General features: G+C 43.9%; 1 protein-coding gene across 5 annotated transcripts in view; it reads left to right on the top strand.

Moving 5' to 3' along the window:
* Positions 1-17,935, top strand: part of NTPCR (nucleoside-triphosphatase, cancer-related) — a 73,240-nt gene that overhangs the window by 17,294 nt on the left and 38,011 nt on the right. For all 5 annotated transcript variants that reach the window (XM_072141127.1, XM_072141128.1, XM_072141125.1 and 2 more), the window contains one exon: positions 14,423-14,585. In XM_072141127.1, coding sequence (XP_071997228.1) covers positions 14,423-14,585 — 163 coding nt within the window. The remainder of the gene's footprint in view (positions 1-14,422; positions 14,586-17,935) is intronic.

Raw genomic sequence — 17,935 nt, 5'->3', positions numbered from 1 at the left:
GAAACCACAACTGCATAATACTGCATTTCTATAATAAGTAACATAGAACTCAAAGCAGACTACAATACAGCGCACAAACAAGACAATATAAATGATGGTGGAAAATGTCTGAACCCATGCAGCAGGCAATTGTGAATAACTAGCTGCACACAGGGGCTCTAGACCCCAGTACTGTGCCCTGCCTGCAGCCAAAAAGGTATTCATACTTAATAATAATAATAATATTATTCTGCACAAGGCCTATACTAGCCTTTTTGCTGCCTGAGGCGAAAATAATATAATTACTATAATACTGCCCCCTATGTACAATATTATATAACTACTATATTACTGCTCCTATGTACAATATTGTATAACTAGGTTCTAGGTTCCCCCCTTCTGCCCCCATTTCCAGATTCCCCCCCTTCTGCCACCAGTTCTAGGTTCCCCCTCCCCAGCTTCCCCCTGTTCGAGTCCCCCCCCCCCCTTTGTTATACTAATGTCCAAATAGCCTCTGTGCACACTGGCATCTCACTACAGAATATCAGGGATAGCTGTCAGTATATACTGTATCCATTTACCCTATATGGAATATATATAATCTTATAGCAGAGTGTTCAGTTAGGAAAGATGTTCTCCTGTTACAGTGGAAATGAGCCACCTTGCGATTGTTGCTTTGGAAGCTTTGTACCCTTTCTTTTTCACATTTTTACGCTCATTTCTCGCTCTCCACCTTCAAATATCCATAACTTTTAAATTTTTCTGTGTACAGAGCTGTGTGAGGGCTTATTTTGCGCGTAACGAATGTTACTTTCCCGTGATGTAATTTTGGTGTACAGAGCTGTGTGATATGTCATTTTTTGCAAAATGAGCCAACATTTTCATTGCTACCATTTTGAGGACTGTGTGACATTTCGATCACTTTTCATTACATTTTTTATGTCATGTAAAAAGGTGTAAAAGTCACATTTAGGACATTTGGGCGCCATTTCCCATCTTGGAGGTCACGTCTTGTTTGTGATTTTTACTGTTTATTATGTTTATCAGTTCTAGGAAAAGGGGGGTGATTGGAATTTTTTATATTTTATAATTTTAGATAGTCAGCTCGTTCCTACCATATACTGCAATACAACTGTATTGCAGTATATGACATTTTTGCTTATGATTCATTACAATAAACCACTGGCTCATTGTAACGAATATGCAGAAACCATTCAGCCTCGGGTCTGACGAAGACCCGAGGCTGTCATGGAAACCTATCGCCTCCCCCAGATGACACTTGGAGGAGCAACGATTGGACATGTTTTGAGTGCCCGCGGCAAATAAGAGGTTAACACCCACGATCGATGCAAGGACCGACCACGGGTGATAGCGATTGGTCTTTGCTGCAATATGCTGTGAAAATTAAAGATGACATTAGGTAGGAAGTTGGGGTTAAGTTTGAGAGTGATCTTTTGTTATTTGAAGATGGGGATCTCTAATAGACAAGGCTTGAATTTCACAAAGCTTTCTGCCCATGGTGATTGTTACAAGAAAGACGGTTTTTCGTGTAAAAAATATCAGATTTTCTGGTCCTGTGAGTTCAAAGGGATGATCTATCAAGGTATTTAGTTCCAGGGATAAATCCCACTTGGGAGAAGATTTATTAATTGTGGGTCTTAGTCTTTTAAACATGCCTTAGTAAATCTTTTCACCCACCTGTGGTCTGCCAGTGAGGTGTGAAAGAATGCAGAAAGTGCCGATATCTGGACCTTTAACGTGCTCGGTCAGAGGCCTTTCTCAAACCCTGCTTGAAAAAAATTCAAAACCTGTGAAATATTAGGAGAGTTTTGATTTGGAGGAGAATCTGCACACCAGGAGCAAAATTTCTTCCAGACTTTATAATAAATAAAAAAGGTTTCCGGTTTCCGTCAACCTTTCAAAGTTTTGATTACCTCATCCAAGAGACCTTTACTTTTTAAGAGGGAGCTCTTGGGATCAATGCTGCTAACTTGAAAAATCCCGGATTCGAATGGAGGAGAGGACCTTGATGTAGAAGGTCGTGCCACTCTGGTAGCCGGAATGGATTGCTAGGGGCTATCAGGATTAGAGTTGTTTTGCTTTGAAGAAGCTTCTGAAGAACCTGCCCAATCAGAGGTATGGGAGGGAAAGCATAGGCCATCTCAATGTCCCAATTTTGGGAAAAAGCATCCGGACCCCATGCCCCATCTGGGGCATTTGGAGAAAAGAAACTTACCTTGGTGTTGTTTTTTGTGGAGAATAGGTGTACTGCTGGGAGACCCCATTTGTTCACAGTCAGGTAAAACACCTCTTGATTTAGACTCTACTCGTGGGACTGAATATAATTGCGTCTCAGAAAGTTTGCTGTGACATTATCGCTCCCTTTCAAATGAATTGCCGTTAGAGATTTTACATTCTCTTCTGCCCAAAAAAATATTTTTTGTGATGATCTTCGTAGGGCACTTGATCTGTAAGATCTTCACCACCTCCAGCATGTTTTTTTGTGAAGACTCTTGGGGCTGAAGATATCCCAAAGGGTAGACATCTGAATTATAGATTAACTTCTTTGCCTCCTTTAGAAATTGCTGAAAATCTCAGATACTTCTGTGAGTCCTAATGAGTAGGAACATGGTACCTTTATGTCTAGCATATACATGACTGTATTCTTGTGGATTAAAGGCACCACTGTTTTTATAGATTCCATTTTTGAATTTGTAATCTCTTACCCATTTGTTTAGGTTCTTCAGGTTTATGACTATTCTGAACGATCCATGTGTTTTTTTTTTTTTTGTTTTTTTTTTGTTTCTGTTCTGTCAGTGGTATTCTTATTACAGCTTCTGATTCAATTAGGGCTAGGACATTCTCCCAGAGGTGAATGTTTTGTAACTAGTCTCCTGATGTCTAGTGGCAATCATGGACCTTTGGGAGAGTGAGATTTTTTTCCACTGTGTTTGAGAGAAAGTCTTAGCCAACTCGGACTCACAGGCTGTGCAGTATGAGGGAAGGGATGCTGACTTTGTGGAGACTAACAATTTGTAAATAAAGGAAATGGCATGGGTGTGGGGGAGGAGGGTAGACAGGCCTGTTCGAAGGGGGAAGGACCACGTGATAGGTCTTTGTGGTTTCTTACAGCATCATAGAAAGGTTTGAGTTGATTGTATTGAAGATGGTGTGTAGATATGGGGGATTGGTTCTGTACCAGAAGGTGTAAGGGTTGGATTGTAGAACCCGCTAGCACCTGAGGAAATCTAAGGGGGTTACCGCAGGAGCGAGTCAGGAAAGGGCCACTCATCGTGCTTGGTGGAAATGCTAGAGTGTCTGATGCGAAATCCCTCTCTAACAATTACTAGTGTCCAATTGTGGGAATTAAGTGTAAGTCCATTGGGGAAGAAATCTCAGTAGTCTTCCCCTTTACTCTGGCGTCATTGTCTTTCTCAGTATCGGGGCGGTTAGAAGCGGTTAGAGTTCTGGCTACTGATGTGGAGGTGACATTTGTTTTAACATTGAGCATCAATGACTCCCACGCTTTCCTTAATAGACAGTCGTCTGCTTTTCTGTCCTAGAAACGCAACAAAAAGTATAACACAATCCATTTTTCACCACCGTAGATAAACCAAGCGATATCCGCTTGTGGTACCATTGGATCCTTCAGCTGAGCTGAATCCTGTTTTCCGGACCACTTTGGCTATTAGGACATCAATCTTAGGCTGCATTCACACTGCCGTATGGGGGACGTATATAGGGCCCATATATATATATGTCCCCCGTAGACGGCAATGGGCACGGGAGCGGTACGGTGCAGCACAATTGTGGCACCGTTCCGTAACCCATGAAAACCTAGGACATGTCCTATCTCAGCGGTGGCGAACCTATGGCATGGGTGCCAGAGGCGACACTCAGAGCCCTCTCTGTGGGCACCCAGGCCATCGCCCCAAAACGGAGTTCACCAGACAGAAATTTAAGAATCTTCCTGCTGAATCTTCTTGCAATGATGTCTGAATTTGCCCTCCTCCTTTCAACTGCATTGGTTTCCTCAGGAGGCCGATACGATTGAAAGTTGTAAAAAGAAGAGGGAGAAATAAATCACTGCTTAAATTGCTGTGCTGGCACTTTGCAATACAGGCAGTCCCTGGGTTACGTACAAGATAAGGTCTGTAGGTTTGTTCTTAAAGGAAACCTACCATTTCAAATGGTAGGTTTAAGCTGTAAACACCGAGCACCAGCTCAGGGTGAGCTGGTGCCGGTGCTTAGTTTCGTTACCGCGGTTTTAACACTTTTTAAACTTTATAGCAGAAGCCGCTTCGGCGCTGCGCGCGCAACGCCAGCGGCATTTCCTATGTAGGCGCGCGCACTTATGCTATAAAGTTTAAAAAGTGTTAAAACCGCGATACCGTGGTTTTAACACTAACGAAACTAAGCACCGGCACCAGCTCACCCTGAGCTGGTGCTCGGTGTTTACAGCTTAAACCTACCATTTGAAATGGTAGGTTTCCTTTAAGTTGAGTTTGTATGTAAGTCGGAACTGTATACTTTATTATTGTAACCCCAGTCACAATTTTTTTTGGGTCTCTGTGACAATTGGATTTTAAAAATGTTGGATTGTCATAAGAACCAGGATTAACAATAAAGGTTCATTACAGATACCTTTGATAACTGTTATAGCTGTTTATTGTAGCCTAGGACTAAAGTACAGTAAGTTACCAAAATCCAGAGGTCCGTTTGTAACTAGGGGTCGTCTGTAAGTCAGGTGTTCTTAAGTAGGGGTGCACCTGTAAATAAGTAGCTTTTGAAGTTTGGGCACTCAGGCACTAAAAGGTTCACCATCACTGTCCTATCTTTTCTCGGCATACGGCGCCGTGCACCATGTTCCTCTATGGAGAGCGGCGGGAGTGAGCAGTGCTCACCCTCTCCTCCTCTTCCCAGCGCCTACTTGTGCCCGCTGTGCTACGGTACGGCGGGCAAACGTCAATGTGAATGCAGCCTTAGGGGTATTATCCTAAAATTTTGTTTCCTTCATGTGAAGGGAACCAGGATGTTCCGGACCCCTGAAGGGTACGCAAGGTCACCCAGTTATCCTTTTATAGACACTCCCAGGCGCAGGAAGTGATTTAAAGTTAAACCAGATATGGCACAACAATAAATCACAGCCCTGAATGGCTATAAGATCCCTCTCACTAGCTTCAGTGAGACAGAATTTTATCAGCCCTGAATGAAGCTGCCGCCAGTTCTCCTTTCATATAAGCCGGGTCCGTAATGGGATTATGTAGGGTGAGGAACCAACCCGGTAGCATATATATAAGCGACACTCACTACCTCTCTATGCCTGAGAAATACCCAGCTTCAGCATCTTGTCAGTCACCCAGCTGTGGCGCTGTTGTACCTCAGAGGGGGACCCGATTTGCTGAAAGCTGGGATGGGGTTGGGTCCCCGGGGTCCATTTGATGGACTGCCAAAGGGTTCCTTCCAGGTTAATTGCTGATCAACTCTCGGAAGGGGTGCAGGGTTGCCCACAGCTATGACCTTTGGTCCGCCTGGAGCTGCTGGCAAGCCTCTACATCCGCCATAGATTCCTCTGCCCAAACTGGACAGAGTACCAATACCTGTGGGTCAGTGGGCCATACCCTTGGTCCCAGGCCAGCTTGGAGCCTGTTTCTCCTGAATTTTCAGGCAAGCGTCAGCGTCTAACGCTGCCGGAAACTCCTGGCTGGACGGGGCAAGAATTTGTGCGACTGCCCCATTTTCTGCTGGCTTCCCAGGATCTCTCTCCTGGCCTCTGTTTGACTTGGCAGCCACTTAGTCGGAAGGGAGGAAGGCATTGGACCCCCGAGGGGCCTCAATGCTACGCCTGCTCTCACTGCACCGATGGTCTCCGTGACCGCGGGTAGCATCTTCCGACCACGTCAGACTGACTGACCCGGTCCTGTGAAATTCCAGTTGGGGATGGGCCATGTAGCGAGTCCTTGCTGTGAAGACCTACCTCTCACGGCACTTTCCCGTTCTCGCTGACAGGCCCTCCTACCTGAGACCTCTGACTTGACGGGGTGAGAGTAGAAAAAACCCCCACATCTTCTGCCAGCTTCCCAGGATCTGTCTCCTGGCCTCCATCTGATCTCACTTGATCAGAATGGAGGAAGTCGGCAAGCCCCCGAGGGGCTACAGTGCTCCGACTGCGCATCCCAGCTGCGATGGTAATGGGTTAGCTATAGCGGCCGGCTAGATATTGCTGTCTGAGCGATCAGTCCCTGATGATTCCGGCTGGGGTCACATACTGTGACACTAGTCGGCCCAAGTCTGTTCCCAGCTGAACACTAACAGGAAGGTCAGGTGACACGCCCACCTCCCTCATGCCCCTCCCCGCACCCCAGTCCAAATACACCTTGGCAATGGGCAGTGGTGGTTCTGTTCCTCCAATTCCCGAAACAGGGTTTTCCCGGGTATCAAATCCTGTGAGCACACCAGTTCAGGCCGTACAAGGGTCAACCCAGCCCCAGTGTCTCTGTCCCATGGCCTGGCCTATGGTGCAAATTATCATGGGACCTCCCACCACCCCCACCCACAACCAAAACAGGAGATAGTGCCAGAGACGGTCCTGGGCCTCTCTGGTGCTGTGGACACATGGCCTTGAAGTGTCCTGGCTGTTTGCAAAAATGGCACAGATGGGTTTCACCCACTGATGTGGAGAGGGGAGCATGGGCAGGTTCCCCCCTTTGGGGGCAAGGGTAACAGGGATGTTGTTCGTCTTACCCCCTCTCCAACCAGCAGGTCTCCTGGCTTCCAGAGTCCGATTGTTGCTGTACTTATCTGCCAGGCCAGCTATTTCCAAAGCCTCTTTGGGTTTCCGGTCACAGAGGTGCTTCTGTAATTCCTCCGGGCAATTCCACAAAAACCGCTCGATGGCGATATGCTCCTTCAGCTGGTGGAAGTCTCAGTCCTGAGGTCCACTGGTCCTGAAAATAACCAATCCAAAATTTTTTTCTTCTGGTGAGATGGACCATAACTTCATAACTGTCCCTATTCAACTTGGTGGTTTTGGACTTTATGGCTATTTGTTTGAGACTTGGGACGGGGGAGGAGGGGGATACGTCTGGAGTCGATCTGACTGCAGAGGTCTATTGAAGTAAGGACACATGCAGTGTGAATGTAAACAGCCTCCTAGCTCAATTAAGCCAATTAAGCTGAGGCTGGGGGAAGGTGAGGGATATGGGTGGCTGGATAAACCAGACAATACCTGCATGTTCATCACACTCCAACTCAAATATCACTCTATTATTTATTTACTTGTATCATTTAGTTTATTGAACAGAACAAAATAACAAAGTACAAAGCTCAGTCATATAATGACTTTAATATACAAACATCAGTCTATTTTTAAACTTTTAGAACCTATTAGACAAAAATATGCGTGGGGTCCCCCCTTAAAAGGGGGCTCCCAGGCTGTTTCCCCCATTTTTACAAAAAAATGGGAAAAACGGCATGGGGTGCCCCCTATTGTTCAAATCAGCCAGCTACAAAAAAGCAGCAGAAGCCTGCCATTACTGAGCTGGGATAGCCCACTGTTAGGGGGCTATTCCAGCGCAACAATAACAGCCTGCAGCCGCCCCACTACCTGACCATCTATAGACGGTCAGGTAATGGTTTGTACCCGGCTCTTCCCGGCACCCCTGGTGGCGGTGGGTACCGGGGTAATGGTATGGGCGTTTGTCTTAATTTTTTTGGCAAATTCACACTAACACTAAGGCCAGCTCTTAGTAATGAGCACCGTCATCTAGCCGGCACCACTACTATGGCAAACTATGAAGAGTGTCACAAAAAAAATAAATAACACCGTTTTCAACAAATATAAATTTAATTGAACAAAGAACGCAGACACACCCTCGTTGACCATTTTATTTGTTAGAAATGTCGGTCATCGACGTAATCCTTCGAATCCGAAGTAGTCCAAAGCATGCACGGTCCTGGAAGACACAAATAACACACACTGTGGCGGATGCACTGAATTATTGTGACATGCACCCGCTCAATAAGATGTCCCCAAAATGGTAATAATGTAAGTGTCATCTCATACCGCAAAAATGACACCTTAAAGAGGACCTGTCACCCAGAAATTCGGCACTAGATGTTACTAAAGTAATCAGCTCCTAGTGCTAAACCAAACGCAGCGGTGTTACACAGAAACCTCTGATAACGCTAACTAACACTGCCGCGCTGTACACTACAAACGCCGGACCGCTCTCAAAGTGGCGAATTCATGAAGGGGTGGGATTGTGGGCGGTGACTGCTGCATGACACGCGGCAGTCGCCGCCCGCCTATGGAATGAGCGGGGCAGTCAGGGGAAGAGGGACCGCCCCCTCATGAATACGTCGGACCCCTTTGAGAGCGGTCTGCCATTTCTAAGGTACAGCGCAGTGGTGTTTGTTAGTGTTATCTGAGGTTTCCGGTAACGCTATCAGTATAGCACTGATGCGTCTGTCTTAGCACTAGGAGCTGCTTACTTTAGTAACATCGCTGGGCGCGTTCACATGGTGCGTTTTGCCTGCGTTTTCATTGCGTTTGAAATGCATTATAACAGCTGAGAGGCGATTTGCCTAATTACATTACTGTTTACGCTTGTTAACGCATGCGTTGACATTGCGTTTAGAGTGCGTTCTGTAAATGGAAACGTTAACAGTAATTTAATTAGGCAAATCGCCTCCTCAGCTGATGTAATGCGTTTCAAACGCAATGAAAAGGCAGGACATAACGCACCGTGTGAAAGCGCCCTCCTAGTGCTGTTTTTCAGGGTGACAGGTCCTCTTTACACAGCTCCGCACACCGAAGTATAGAAAAGTTATTGGCCTCTAAGTATGGCAAAATTAAGAATTTTTTTTTCTACAAAAGATTTACATTTCTAAAAAAAAATCTAAAACACAATAATTCTTCTATAAATGTGGTGTCTCTGTGATTGTACCGACCAAAGAATAAAGCAGAGGTGTCATGTGGGGCGCACAGTGAAATCTGTAGAAACAGGGCACAAAAGAAAATGGCGCAAATGTGTTTTTTCACCAATATCACTGCATTTAGATTTTTTTCCCGCCGTTGATGGGGGATGTGCCGGGCTGTGCAGGAGATTCCACGGACCTGAACACAGCAGGAAAACGGAGGAGGCGCTGGGGGCGGGACACGGACCCGGGACAACCACAGGTAGTGCGGGGGAGGGACTAATTGGGACTTTATCTTAGCTGCCCGTTCCAGCGGGACAGGGGTTAAAAACCGAGACTGTCGCGCTGAAATCGGGACGGTTGGGAGGTATGTTACATGCCATGTTTCGCCCTGCTTAGGCTCATCAGGGGACATTTCACAATTACCATAGTCACCTTTGTGGTTGATGACAGAAATGTTGGCATGGGTACAGGTTAACTCGTATCAGGCATGTAAGTGGCCTGTGCGGGTAATTTCCTGTGTCGGAAGCTCGTGATAAAGAGCTTCTGTCGGTTATGTGAACCAGTGTGGACACACGCCTCCACACACCGCCCCTATTGTGTACGTACTATCCACAGAATGGGTTTCTGAGACACGGGATCCAGTTTCCTCATCAGAATCCAGTTACACATCAAGACGGGCAAACAGGAAACGCTGCTTCCTGGTTTTTTCAACCATAGACTATCTCAGTGGTGAGTCCTTTTGGATCATTATTATTTTTTGTCTGTAGTATACATCACCAAACATTGAACTACACACAAATATGGCTTACCCTTGAAGGGCTCCTTTGCCTATGGTAGAACCAGACATTTGGTCTAATCCTTTTAGACAGTTTAAGTGTTTTCATTTTCTCAACACTTATTTTTTATCAACTATTTTAATTATTAAGATTAAAAGTTAAATTTTATTCACTCTTTATACTGTTTCCATACTTAAAGTCATTCCAAGCATCATTACCAGCTACTATAGTCTTTTTATAGGATTTGAAAAATGTCTAAAAACCAATACACTGAAAGTACAGATAACGGCTTTAGGGGCATTCTTTGATATACCTCTTGCAGAACATAGATGGATTAAGAGATTTGTTAAGGCTACCTCCAGGTTGAGGCCCCAATTCAAACAAAGAGTTCCAACTTTCTTAGTCCTAAACTATCTAACCGGTCCCCCGTTTGAACCTCTAGAGTTGGCTAGCATTAAAGATCTTACCCTAAAAGTAACATTTTTAGTAGCTATAACTTCAGCTAGACGATTGGGAGAAATACAAGCCCTCTCCATTAGAGAACCTCAAAAGAACGTTATTACAATACTGCAAACAGACTGAATCTTGGTGACAATATTACAACATCCTCCTTCAGTATGGGGGAAGGAATAAAGGCAAGAAAGCCTCCAGAGCATCAATTGCAAGATGGATTCAGTCAGTCATCAGAGCAGCATACGCAGCTCAACAATTAGATGCTCCAGGAAAAGTTAAAGCACACTCAACTCAAGCCATGGTAAAGTCCTGGACAGAGAAGAGAGGAGCATCAATAGAGGAAATTTGTAGGGCTGCAACTTGGTCCAATCATATGACTTTTGCTGAACATTACAGACTAGACTTACAAAATTCTAGAGTTAGCCTTCGGTAGGAAGGTATTACAGGCTGTTGTCCTCCCCCTAAGAGATGGTTATTTGTTATGTCTCCATGTGGGGCCGTCATGGGGGACGCTAGGGGAAAAGTTGAATTATTCTCACCGTTAATTCCTTTTCCATTAGTCCACCATGACGGCCCATGTATATTCCCACCCTATGTTATATTGTTGATAAATTTAATGTATTATGCCTATGCTGTATGTGAATGAAACCTATGATAAATGGGTTGTAGACACTGGTATGTGGATGCAGGAGGGGGGTTGTTTTAACCTTTCCACTTCCTGTCCCGGTCAAGGGTCATCCTCCATGTGGGGCCGTCATGGTGGACTAATGGAAAAGGAATTAACTGTGAGAATAATTCTACTTTTTTTTGTTGACATTCAGTATCTTGGGGGAGAAACAAATGGAGAAAGTCCAGGAGATGAGGGGTACAATATTTAAACCTGACATTGCCAAATTTTATACCGCTCACCTTCTGCTTCAAAATCAGGGTTTGAATTTGATTGAGTGTCAGAATCCGAGTCTAAACCATGGTTAACCTCCATCAATCTTTGGGTTTTTTAAGGAGGGGGGTCACAATCCTGAGAGGAACCTCTTGTCTTATTAGAGCCCACAGATCTTCCAGTAAGGAAGATCTTTTTTGACCGGCAGTCTTTACAGTTTGCTTTTTTATAATTATCTTGAAGTTTAGCACTGCAAGCATTTTTAGCTTTATTTCTTGTGACGTAAGCTCACCGCTGCATGCATTGCTGGCGCTTGCAGGGAGAGCGAAGCGTCGGCAATGCTTGCAATGGTGAGCTAACGTCACAGAGGGGCGGCAGCTAAGAATTAGACGTCCCTCCCATGGTTCCTAGTGGCCGCCTGTCCGTGACGTCACATGGAGGGAGGGTTTCAGTGTGTGGGCACTGCTAAAGGATAGTGAGCAGACAGCGGTTTGAATTTGAATCCCACCCCCCAGGACTTTAAGGGGACCTTGTCAGGGAGCCTGGTACGATATTAGCTGATGTACACATGCTACATGTGCATTTGTCATGCTATGGGCTTTTGGCACATGTTATTAGTGTAAAATAGTGCATTGGTGACAGTTTCCCTTTAATGTCAGTACTTACATACATATGATGCCAAAAGAGTACAACAACAAAAAATATGTGCCTACAATAATGTTTAAACTTCTCACATATAAAACACAGCAATGTGCCCATGCAACCAAGGAAGTCATTATTGTACTGTTCTTTGAGACGTTCAGCTGGATAGGTATTTTACTGTTCATTATTAACTATTATCAACTATTTTGAGATAGGCATGTAGCATTCTTTCAAAAGAAACATGTATATGACACACATATTGGCTATGGCAAAGTTTAAAAAATTGTGATGTGTTAGATTGCGCCTTTGGCACATAGATACTATTATAAATACTTTGGTGGTAACAGACATAAGTGGCATGGACAACGAAATACTAAAGTATGTATAATATTATCTATGCGATATCATTTTTATTTGACTTAAGATCAAACCTACAGACCCTATCTTGTATGTAACCCGGGGACTGCCTGTATTTTAGATCATGCTATGTATGTGTGTGTGTGTGTGTGTGTGTGTGTGTGTGTGTGTGTGTGTGTGTGTGTGTGTGTGTGTGTGTATATATATATGTATGTGTATATATGTATGTATGTGTGTGTGTGTATATACATACATACATACATACATACATACATACATATTAGGCTATATGCCGAAACGCGTCAATCGTTTCTAGTATGATGGGCCTGTAAATGTGATGCGCTATATCTGCTTTTAAAGGATAAAGAAATGGATTACTTCACAAGATCCTGAGTGCGGTATTTTCCCTTTGTTTCAAGTTTGATACAACAGCCCGTACTGTGATCTGAATCAAACACAGATCACAAAGACATTTTATTAGATACAAAGAGGCAAATGAAAAACATGAACTGAATGGGTGAATTTGAGTTTGAAGGGGAAACCTGTTCCACATATGTCATTCACCTGTTAAATTAACAATACCTCACCTAAAACTACCTCAAAACTGATTGTGATGTAGTTATAACTGCAACGTGTGACCGCACGCTAAGAACTGAGGTATTAAACGTAGGGGAAAAGACACTTCTTATGTACATTTACCCCCAGGAACAGTTGCGAGCTGAAATGCACACTAAACCCCTTGATAAAATCCGTCAGTGGTTTCTTTTCCAAAATGGTCACTTTTTGGGGGTTTCCACTGTTCTGATATCTCTGGAGCTCTTATCTATGAAGGTTCTAGAACCTGGTCATTATGTAATAGCAGCTGGTCCAGTCTGCAGTGTCTTGGCACATGGTCTGAGTGAAGAGAGAGAGAATGTGGAGCACACCTGCAGTACTGACACAGAACCCAATCCCAGGACCAGAGTCAAGAGACTCTGATCAAGAGCTGCAGCTTCCACAGTTTGGACACGGCTCTATCTCCATTATCCCAGCCTGCATCTACTACCAGGCTGGTGCATTATTCCTGAGGACCACTCTCCAGACCACTCCAGTACCAGAATCTGCTGTTGACCGTTTAGGCCCGTTGCCTGCTACCTGTTGTTCAATAAAGAACTGTGAATTTATTTGCACAAAGTTGTCTCCATCTGATCTACCACCACGGGCATCCCCATCCATTACCCAGAGACCTATCTTACAGACATTCAGGGGTTGCCCCAGTGAGAACTGGTACATCAACCTCTCCTTCCATATTTCTCGCACACACCACCTGCTGGAGACTTGCCAGGCATCAACGTGCCTAGGCCGCAATTGCCATCCACTCCGGTATTCTGGGCCCGGCTGCCTCCAGGCCCCAAGAAAAGACTAGGCCGCAGTGGGGGATGTTGCACTACCATTAGAATTTTCAATGATAAACCAGGATCTCTTACCTTGGATATCCTGATTGCAGCCTTTGTGTTTATTTTGCTTCTTTGTGGCCTCCAAATGTAGAAATCGAACATAAAAATATGCTAATGAGCCAGAAGTGCTCAGGGGCATCACCAGAGCTCATCTAACCTTCAGCTTCACAAGCTATTAAACTGTCCCTGCTTGATCTGTTCTGCCTCGTGTCTACATCACCATTCGGCTAATGCCTTAATGCCAGTATGCCAATAGCCCAAATTTACCACCAGGCTAAAGGATTGTAAACCAAGCACACTGACCTACTGGTGTGTGCATCCTCTGGCAGGATCTGCTCTTCTTTAAGCTTCATATGTCCTTGTTTTTAAGAAAAAAGGTTTTAAAAAATCATGCAAATGAGCCTTAAACTCCATTAAAACCTATGGAGGCCAGGGCCCCTCTGGCTCATTTGCATAATTTAAAATGACAAAAAAAAAACACGACATAAGAAGTGTAAAGAAGGGCAGATCCTGCCAGAGGGGGCACACACCTGCATGTCACTGTGCTTGGTATACAATCCTTAATCCTGGTGGTAGATTTCATTTAATTCAGTGTGGCTAGAAGCCTCCTCAGTCCTTGTTTTCTTTGAGTAAGGAGACCAATGGGACACCTACTGGATTGCAGAGACAAGCTGTGATGAGGATTAAGCTACGTACTATACTTTCTAGCTGGTGACCCACACAAAACACACTGGACCAGCTATTCCCTTCTTCCCCCAATTCTTCCTCTGTGGTCTTTGTCTTGTATACTTTTTTATCCATGTTAATGATTTTTGCATATGTGCTGGATTCAGTAATAGATGTTTTCTACAATAATTCTCTGATGGCTTCATTCATTTTGTAAAAAAAAAAAAAAAAAAAAATACAAAAACCTTAAATTTAACAGTGATTAAAAATTTTCTGCAAATAAAAATAGATATTTTTTTTTTTTCTTAAAGGTTCTGGAAAGACCACTTTGATTCAAAAAGTCTGTGAAGTGTTGGCATCATCAAGGCTTCCTGCTGATGGCTTTTATACAGAAGAAGTCAGGCAGGGGTGCAGAAGAGTAGGATTTGATGTCGTAACTTTGTCAGGAAACCGAGGCGAATTGGCAAGAATTGGGTATGAAAACCAGGATGGATAATGCTTATTTCAATTTCACAAACGTTTTATATCTATAGAAAGGAGTCAGAGATTTAAAATGAGGACCAATTCCCAGGGTAGGACTAGGGGGGTTAGGACCCACTAGTGAAATTGAGTCTAAGAGCCCACCTACTGCTACATGGAAATATTACTTGTAGATTCTTTGGTCCCATTCACATTGGCAAAACCAATCACAAAACATATCAGTATTAACCCCTTCCCGCCAAGGCCTTTTTCCTTTTTGCGTTTCCATTTTTTAATGCCCACATTCAAAACTCTATTTTTTTTTTAACTTTTCCATGTAAAGACCTGTATGAGGGCTTGTTTTCGCTATTACAAATTGCACTTCCTAGTGGTGATATTTAATATGCCATGCCATGTACTGGAAAGCGGGAAAAAAATTCCAAATGCAGTTCCAAATGGTAAAAAAAAAAACGCATTTGTGCCATAATTTTGTGGGCTTGGATTAGCCGGCTTTTACTGTGCGCCCCAAATGACATGTCTACTTCATTCTTTGGGTCGGTATGATCATGAGGATTCCAAATTTGTAAAATGAAAGCCTCCTGTACAAAAATAAAATTCTTCCTTTTGCCATTTTCTGGTGCTAATAACTTTATAACATACTTCAGTGTTCGAAGCTGTGGGTGGTGTAATTTTTTGCAACTTTTTCAATGCTACCATTTTTGGGATTATACAGGTTTTTGATCAGTTTTTATTGACTTTTTAAAATATTTTTCAAAATGGCAAAAAAGTGGTACTTTCCATTACAGGGTTCAACACTGAGAATAACCATTATTATATTTTGGGACACGGTGATACCTAACATGTTTAGCATGTTTACTGTTTATTTATATTTAAATCCATTCTAGGGAAAGGGGTTGATTTTTTAATTTTTTTTTTTTATTATTTTTTCATTTTTATTATTTTTCAGACCCCCTAAGATACTTTAACCCGAGGTTGTTTGATCAACCTACCATTTACATCCATACTACAGTATGGCATTATATGGGGATTTCCCTCATCAGTCATTACAATGTGCAAATCGCACATTGTAATAAATAGCTTAAAGGACACCTGTCATCAGGTCTGTGTCACTTGTCCTGTCACCTCTACCCGTTGGAGCAGCTCACAAGGATCCCATCCCAGCCTTTATCTAGTTATTTCATACATTATTCATTGTAAAATCATCTTTTCTTTATTATGTAAATGAGGCTGGTCACATGGTCAGAGGCAGTGATGTCACCCCTGTTACCCCTCCCCTCTCCTCCCCCTGCTCATGTCTGTGTGTAATGTATAGTAAAGCATGGCTAGTGTGTGTGCTGCACCTTCTGACATGCTGCATCCTCCTAATACACATGTGAGAGATACAGACATCAGCTACACATGAATCTGACATGTTCTGCTGTAACATGGCTGCAGCCTGGAGCTGCTGTATCTCTCCCATACACACACATGCACACACAGGCTGCAGGGGGTGTGGCCACCAGCACCAGGAAGCACATCATTATACAGCTTCACATCATTATACAGGCTGTCAGTCAAGCACTGGGGGTGTGGCTGTACCTCCCACTCATGAATAGAGTGGACAGCTTGAATATGCTAATGCTTCATTGGACATTTCACAGGTCATTTGCATACAGCTTTAGGACCTCATTGCTTAGGTTTACAGGCATGTAGAGGGACAATGAAGGGATAGAGGCAATGCTCTCTAATGGCAGTTTATGAAAATATATTTAGTTTAGGGGGGTTATTTTGCATGACGGGTTCTCTTTAAAACCAGATCGTAACCGATCGCCGCATCCCTGATGATGCCACAGGGGGTATCCAAGATGATGGCTCCCACGCGCCGCCAGGATTTGCCGGTGTGTATTTGCGTCCTCTCCATACACCCGCTGCCGTCATGTGATGTAAAAGTACATCTCATGTCGGTAAGGAGTTAATGATCCACATGTATTTTAAGTTTTTTGTGTTTGCAATGTTTTAAAATGCATTTCAAACACACAGGGGCAATTTATGTTTGGATTTTCTCTTTTTTTTCGCTTATGTTTGAGACATTTTTTTGGCACCTTGCTAAATTTTCACCTAAATCAACGACTTTTCCACTCACCTCGCAAAGTTAGCCATGTAACAATTTTTCAGTCTTGAAAACAAAAATACACAATTTAACAGTTGGACAAACTGTTAGGTTAATTACAATAAATGGAAAACAAAAATGCCAATAGGTAAATGTAACCCTTTTGCTCCATTAAAAGGTTACCATAAAGGTTACCGTATATACTTGTGTATAAGCCGAGTTTTTCAGCACAAAAAATGTGCTGAAAAACCACACCTCAGCTTATACACAAGTCAATTTAAAAAAAAAAAAAAAAAAAACTTAATACTCTCCCTCCGGCACCCGGATCCTTGGCATGGCTCCCGATCCTCGGCGCGGCTCCTCTTCTTTCTTCTCTAGCCAGCAAAATTGCGTCCATGTGATCTCCCGGCTGGCGCACACTATGACCCGGTGGTGCCGCCACTGATGATGTCATCAGCAACGACACCGCCCCATCATACCGTGCGCCCATCGTCAGATCGCATGGACGCCGGGAACTGCGCCAAGGATTGGGAGCCGCACCAAGCATCTGTGATGAGTGAATATCGCCGGAGAGCAAGTATTAAGTTTATTTTATTTTTTTATGTGCTTGGCACACAGGGGACTGGCTGTATACTACAGGGAGCTGGCTGGCTGTATACTACAGGGAGCTGGCTGGCTGTATACTACAAGGAGCTGGCTGGCTGTATACTACAGGGAGTTGGCTGGCTGTATACTACAGGGAGTTGGCTGGCTGTATACTACAGGGAGTTGGCTGGCTGTATACTACATGGGGCTGGCTCTATACTACAGGGGGCGGGCTGGCTCTATACTACAGGGGGCTGGCTGGCTCTCTACTACAGGGGGCTGGCTGGCTCTCTACTACAGGGGGCTGGCTGGCTCTCTACTACAGGGGGCTGGCTGGCTCTCTACTACAGGGGGCTGGCTGGCTCTCTACTACAGGGGGCTGGCTGGCTCTAGGGGAGCCCTGTGAGGCGATCCAAGGATTTCAGCGTTTCATATGACTTTGAATATCAAGAAGGTATCAGTCCTGGTTGCCTCAATTCTCTCAAGCAGCATCAGTAGATTAATTCTTTTTTTAACCTTTTTAAAACACAGATCAGGTGATTTCCATTTTGCTGCTATATGTATTCTAGTGGTCAGGGCTATGAATTGAATCAGTTGATAGACCAGCAAAGGTAAAAAATAAAGCCTATCACCTATCAATAGTTCCCCCGGGGTTACTGTTGCATTACCT

This window comes from Engystomops pustulosus, chromosome 3, assembly GCF_040894005.1.
Source record: "Engystomops pustulosus chromosome 3, aEngPut4.maternal, whole genome shotgun sequence".
In the NCBI taxonomy this organism is placed as follows: domain Eukaryota; kingdom Metazoa; phylum Chordata; class Amphibia; order Anura; family Leptodactylidae; genus Engystomops; species Engystomops pustulosus.
The sequence above is the reverse complement of the archived record's forward strand: the minus strand, read 5'-3'. Positions and strand labels throughout refer to the sequence as shown.